The sequence below is a fragment of the Mirounga leonina genome, unplaced genomic scaffold (genome assembly GCF_011800145.1).
Source record: "Mirounga leonina isolate KUSES-001 unplaced genomic scaffold, KU_Mleo_1.0 Mir_126, whole genome shotgun sequence".
Taxonomy (NCBI): Eukaryota; Metazoa; Chordata; class Mammalia; order Carnivora; family Phocidae; genus Mirounga; species Mirounga leonina.
This window is the reverse complement of record NW_023270314.1, coordinates 25,901,937-25,908,371: the sequence shown is the minus strand read 5'-3', so window position 1 is coordinate 25,908,371 and position 6,435 is coordinate 25,901,937. Positions and strand designations below refer to the sequence as shown.

Genomic DNA, 6,435 nt, shown 5'->3' with positions numbered 1-6,435 from the left:
CAGGGCAGGCTCTCCGTGATCGGGCCCCGCCCACTCAGGGCAGGCTCCGGGTCTCTGGGAGCCGAGAGCGCCCGCCCCTCCCGGCCCCGCGTCCGCTACTGACCCGGCTTGATCCAGCTCAGCCGCCGGGTGTTTGCCACAGCTCTTTCCCTAAGTCCAGCCATCTGTTACCTGCCTTGCTTCCTGGGGAGAGACAGCCCCCCTCGGGCCGCCCCGGAGATCCGGCGAGTGTGCTCCCAGGAGTCTGGGGGTGCTGGGGCCCCGGCAATGACCGCCTCCTAGGGAGCCTCCACACCCGGGTAAGGTCCCTTGGGAAAGAGAAGACCGCCCCTCTCCTTGACTCTTAACTGGGATCCTCACAGCGAACCACTTCTGCCCTCTTAGGGCTCCTGCCCACAGCTTGTCTTCTCTTGGGTGGGTGGGCTGCTGGGCCCCTTCCCTGGGACGCAGGGAGACACTGTTCCCCTCCGTTCTGTGTTATAGATGCTAGCCGCGTGAGGCGGAGGGACGGGCCTTCTTGCCCCCCCCTGGGCTGGAAGAGGAAGAGCGCCCAGGGGAGGGCTGGGCATGTCCGAGGCATCGTCCTGCCCCGCCGGCCAGGAGACCCCTGCCCCAGGCTGCAGGCTGGGCGCCTTGTACTGGGCCTGTGTCCGCAATGACCCTGTCCAGCTCCAAGCCACGTTGGACGGTGGGGTCTCCCCAGAGGAGGCCACCCAGGTGGATGGCAACGGGAGGGTGAGCTACCCCAGGTGTTTCCCAGGGCAGCGAGAGCAACTGTGTCCCCGCCACAGGACATTCATCCAATGCCTGGATCCTTGGGAGGAAGGGAGGGGGTGAGGGTGGGTCTAAACAGAGGCTGGGACATCTCTGGGATGGATGTGGGTTTAGAGGGCCCCACAGGGGCCCCAAGGAGATCCTGGAAAAAAGCGCAGGGGCTGAGCTGCCCCTCCCCCAGACAGGTCTCATGGTTGCCTGCTACCGTGGCTTCCAGAGTGTGGTGGCTCTGCTCAGCCGCTGCCCTTTCCTCGATGTGAACCAGCAGGATAAAGAAGGGGACACAGCCCTCATGCTGGCTGCCCAAGCAGGTGAGAGACTGTTGACCTTACCTTCCACCAGTTTCCCCCACTTCAGACAGGCCCACAATCCCATACTTTCTGTCTAACTTTCTCCCACCACAGGGATTGTTGTGTTTGGTGGAGGGTGGGTTTGGGGCTTCATCACCCTCTTTCGGGGAGAGCTAAGCTCAGTGCTTGGTGCCCTGCAGGCCATGTGCCTCTGGTGAGTCTCCTGCTCAACTACTACCCGGGCCTGGACCTGGAGCGCCGAGACCAGCGGGGGCTAACAGCACTGATGAAGGCCGCCGTGCGGAACCGTTCGGAATGCGTGGCTGCCCTCCTCATGGCAGGTGCATGGGGCCTGGACTGGGATTTGCGACCTCCAGTCCCTCCCCAAGCCTTCCAGCCTGACACTAAGTCAGCTGTATGGTTACAGAGAAAAGAGAGGTGGAGATTGAGGATCAATCTAGGCTGACTTCCTGGAGGAGGGGAGTGTGCTTGAGCTTCTCACAATCAGCAAAGTCCAGCTATTGATATCTCTGTTTACACCATGAATGTTGGTCTCAGAAAAGAAAGCTTGGGAGGATAACCTAGACCAGCTGGAAAAACAAAAAACGCTGATATCTGGAACCAGACTCTAGGGTTCTAGTCCTGGCTCTGCCACTAGCTGAGTGACCCTGGGCAGATGCCTTCCCTCTTTGGGCCATAGCAGTATAATGAGGGTGTTGGCTTTCTCTGGGATGACTTCCGTTTCTGACAAGCCAGGGTTCCAGGGACACGATGATATGTAGTTGAGGCATGTGGCCACCTGGAGTTGTTCTGGAGTGAAGTCCACACTGCTCATGAAGTCTTGGACCTTCACTATTTCCTGAGGTGGGGTTGCCATCTGTTGGTCACCCTGGGGAACCCCAGCCTCCAAACTCTTCCTTTCCCTATCCCATCTGACTGTGTTTGGGGTGAGAAAGGAGAAAACTCAGCAACGTCCCTTTATCCCAAAGTGACTGCTATTCCCCCACCCCAGATTAGAGGGGTGTGGTGATGAAGAGAAGAATGAGGAGTGAGGGCCCACAGGACCCCCCTCCACCTGCCCAGCAGGTGCAGCTCGGGCCTCCCCTGTCCTGGGCAACCTGCCCACCACTCCTTCCTTGGCTCAGGAGGTTCCTATTCTGCTCCAGGTTTGGAGACACCCCCCGCACCCACCCCGCCACCAGGTCTCTGAAGTCTTTTCCACTCTCTGGACTTTCCATTTTCTTCTTTAGTCTTTTTTTTTTTTTTTTTAAGGATTTTATTTATTCATTTGGGAGAGAGAGAGAGATGGAGAGGGAGAGCACAAGCAGGGGGAGTGCCAGGGAGAGGGAGAGGCCCGATGCAGGGCTCAATCCCAGGACCCTGAGATCATGACCTGAGCTGAAGACAGATGCTTAACTGACTGAGCCTCCCGGGCGCCCCTTCTTCTTTAGCCTTAAATAGATGTTGGTATCTGGGGCTGGTACTGTCCCTGAGGCTGTATCGGCTGACGGCTTCCAGATTCCAGCTGCAACAGGATGGGACTCTGTGGTTTTTAATCTAACCCAAATCAGTCCTGCTGCAAAAGAATCTGCCCTTCTGGGGCGCCTGGGTGGCTCAGTCTGTTAAGCACCTGCCTTGTGCTCAGGTCATGATCTCAGGGTCCTGGGATCGAGTCCCACATTGGGCTCCCTGCTCCGTGGGGAGCCTGCTTCTCCCTCTGTCCCTCCTCCCGCTCATGCTCTCTCTCTCAAATAAAAAAAAAAGAATCTGCCCTTTTGCAAGTCACCATTCCCTGTCCCATCCCATGTCACTCCTGTGCCCCCTCCCAGGTGCTGACCTGACAGCGGTGGATCCTGTTCGGGGCAAGACAGCCCTAGAGTGGGCACTGCTGACTGACAGCTTCGACACCGTGCAGAGGATCCGGATGCTGCTGCGGCGCCCCCAAATAGAGCAGCTGAGCCAGCATTACCAGCCCGAGTGGCCAGCCTTGCCTGGGCTTGTGGCTCAGGCCCAGGCCCAGGCCCAGGCCCAGGCCACCCCATCTCTCCTAGAGCGACTGCAGGCCACCTTGAGCCTCCCCTTTGCCCAGTTTCCTCAGGAGGGGGGTGTCCTGGACCACCTCGTGACCATCACGACCAGCCTGGCCAGTCCCTTCCTCACCACGGCCTGCCACACCCTGTGCCCTGACCAGCCACCTGCGCTGGGCACCCGCAGCAAGTCTGTGCCAGAGCTGCTAGGCACTGCCCCGCCCCCTACCCCAGCCCCCCAGCCCCCCCAGGTAGTCCCTGGCTCCCGGGTCCTCATCCCCTACCAGAGCCATGAGGGCGTGCTGAGTATGTGCCCTCAGTGGCTACAGCCTAGGGACAGTAGCAGCCCCAGGCCCCAAGCCCCCAAGATCCGCCTCTCCAAGGCATCCTCATCTCCCACACAGTACAAGCTACAGCCCACGCCTCGAGAGAATCGAAGGCTAGCCCTTCCTGTCTGGAGATACCAGGAGCTCAGGATGGAGAGGAGGAGGCAGGAGGAGGAGGCTAGGTGGGCACAGAATTAGGGGAAGATGGGCTAAGGCCAGGCTGGGAGCAGGTGATCAGGTCCCTCCCTAAGGCTCCTTCACCCTCTAGAGTCCTTCTGCTTTCCCATCCATCTCTGTACAAATGATTCTACCCTAACCTCCTTAGGGGGTTATTCATACAGCATTGTTTGCAACCGTCAGAGTGAAAACAGCCTAAGCATCCATCAACTTAGCCGGGGGACTAGCTAAGTTGATTATGGGTGTGATTACCGTACATCCATATGATGTATTCTATAGAGTGGTAAAACAAGATTAAGGAAGCTCTTTATGTTCTGATATGAAACTATCTTCAAGATGTATTAAGCGTAAATAATCAAGGGGTGGAACAGCGTGTATGACATGTTACTATTTGTCAAAGTAAAATTTACACCAAGATAAACTTGACTAATACAAACATAGAGTGAGTACCGGGATGTATTTAACTACTAAGTGAATGAAGGATTGAAGGAGGGGAAGGAAAAACCATTACTGACAGTGGAGAGAAGAATGCTTGAATGAGATTGGAAAGGTAGGTACAAAAAAGTTTAATTCCTACCTGGCAATAAAACCATCACTTTTGGGGTGCCTGGGTGGCTCAGTCGTTAAGCGTCTGCCTTCAGCTCAGGTCATGATCCCAGGGTCCTGGGATCGAGCCCCGCATCGGGCTCCCTGCTCGGCGGGGAGCCTGCTTCTCCCTCTCCCACTTCTGCTTGTGTTCCCTCTCTCACTGTCTTTTTCCTGTCAAATAAATAAAATCTTTTTTTAAAAAAAAAGATCACTTTTTTGTTCTGCCAGATAAAAATAATTTGCTATTTATCAATCTTCTACAGCTTAACCTCTTAACTTTATATAGAGTCTGGGCCCTAATCAATAGTAAATAGTATGTCAGACAAAATTACTTCCCCTAGATGACCCATAGGTGGGGTTATTAGCCAAAAATATCTTGAAAAGGCACTTAGTAATTTTTTGTGTGTGCCTTATTTACAATTTTTTTCCTCAGGTTTTTTTTTTAAGATTCTATTTTTAACTAATTGTCACACCCAAGGTGGGGCTCAAACTCACAATCCTGGGATCAAGAGTCGCGTTCTCCACCAGCTGAGCCAGCCAGGCACCCCTGGGTATTTTTTCTTAACATGTTTGCTCCATAAATACATTTGCTTGTTTATTTGTAATAATAAAAGCAACCATTTATAAGGTGCTTACTATATACATTAATACATTTAACACTCCCAATAATCCTATGAGGATTATATCTTTGAGGACAAAGGACACAGAGAAGGTAAGGAACTGCCTGGAGTCACACAGCTAGAAACTGGCAGAGATCAAAATTGAGAGCCAGCCATCTAGTTGTGGAGACCAGGCTCCACACTGGAACCCTGCTGCCTCACTGGAACCTCTCTGGGAAGAAACGTGGCCACTTGCTCGGGAAGATGACTGAGCAACTTGACCAAGGGCAAAAGGGAAACTTTTCACTGAATATCTTTTTGAAACTTTTGACTTTTTAAAAAATCAGCTTTATTTTTTAGAACAGTTTTAGATTTACAGAAGAGTTGTAGAGATGGTGCAGAGTTCCCATACACCCCACACTCAGTGATCTCTGTTGTTAACGTGAGTAAAGTACATGTGTTACAATTAGTGAACCAATATAAATACATTATTACTCAAGTCTAAACTTTATTCAGATTTCCCCTAATGTCCCTTTTCTGTCCAGAATTCCATCCACAATACCACATAACATTTAGTTGTCATGTCTTTGTAGATTCCTCTTGACTGTAATGACCAGGTTTTCCTTGTTTCTGATGACTGTGACGATTTTGAGGAGTACTGATCAGGTATTTTGTAGAATATCCCTCAATTGGGATTCGTCTGATGTTTTTCTCATGATGAGACCGGGGTTATGGGCTTTCAGGAGGAAGACCACAGAGGTGACACGCCATTCTCATCACATCCCATCCCATGATGGGTACGTGCTATGAACGTCACGGTTGGGGGAACCTCGATCACCTGGCTGAAGTAGTGTTTGTCAGGTTTCTCCCTGTGATGTCACTCTTTCTTCCCCCTTTGTATATCGTGCTCTTTGGAAAGAAGTCATTGCATGAAGCCCACACTGAAGGAGTGGGGAGTTACATTCCATCTTCTTGGGGGTGGAGTATCTACATAAATTATTTGGAATTATTCTGCACAGAACATTTTGACTTTTTAGTCATGTATTTCTAAATTTTGAAAAATTAAAAAATAAACCTGTTGTTTGAAGAGGGGAAAGCACGCAGACACACTTAGGTGACAATGACTATTTGGGTTAGATGGTGTGTGATTTCTCCCAGAGGGTTTTTTTTTTTTCTTTTTTAAAGATTTATTTATTAGTTTGAAATAGAGCACCCGAGCACGAGTCAGGGGAGGGACAGAGGGAGAAGGAGGGAGAGAAGCAGACTCCTGCTGAGCGCGGAGCCTGTTGCAACACGGGGCTCGATCCCAGGACCCTGAGATCCTGACCTGAGCTGAAACCAAGAGTCAGCCGCTCAGCTGACTGAGCCACCCAGGCTCCCCTTTGCTGGAGGCTTCTGAAGGCAACTATGGTGGCCTGGAATGGATTCAAGGCTAATTTACCATTTCCTACCTCTGTGAGTAAGGCACTTAAGTTCCTCTTGCCTCTGTTTTCTCATCTGTTAGTGGGGGAAGACAGGGTTTTAGGAAAGATCCATTAGATAATCTGGGTTAGAAGTTCCTATAAACTGTAAAGTGCTACCAAGATTTGAGGTGCTATGGAAGGGTCCTGGGGAACTGAGTTTGATTGAGCTGTTTCTGGGCCTTTGGGATGGA

The 6,435-nt window shown here is 51.9% G+C and overlaps 1 protein-coding gene across 6 annotated transcripts in view; it reads left to right on the top strand.

The window, feature by feature from the left end:
• Window positions 1-4,255, top strand: part of ANKRD33 (ankyrin repeat domain 33) — a 15,074-nt gene extending 10,819 nt beyond the window's left edge. The window contains exons 1-5 of one of the 6 annotated variants that reach the window (XM_035002622.1): window positions 66-299; window positions 484-735; window positions 956-1,085; window positions 1,265-1,405; window positions 2,894-4,255. In XM_035002622.1, the coding sequence (XP_034858513.1) occupies window positions 568-735; window positions 956-1,085; window positions 1,265-1,405; window positions 2,894-3,615 (1,161 nt within the window). In that variant the 5' untranslated portion in view covers window positions 66-299; window positions 484-567 and the 3' untranslated portion in view covers window positions 3,616-4,255. Of the gene's footprint in view, window positions 1-65; window positions 300-483; window positions 736-955; window positions 1,086-1,264; window positions 1,406-2,893 lie in introns of those variants that run through there. The other 5 variants (XM_035002621.1, XM_035002625.1, XM_035002624.1 and 2 more) reach the window with 5 other exon arrangements.
• Window positions 4,256-6,435: the final 2,180 nt, after the last annotated feature.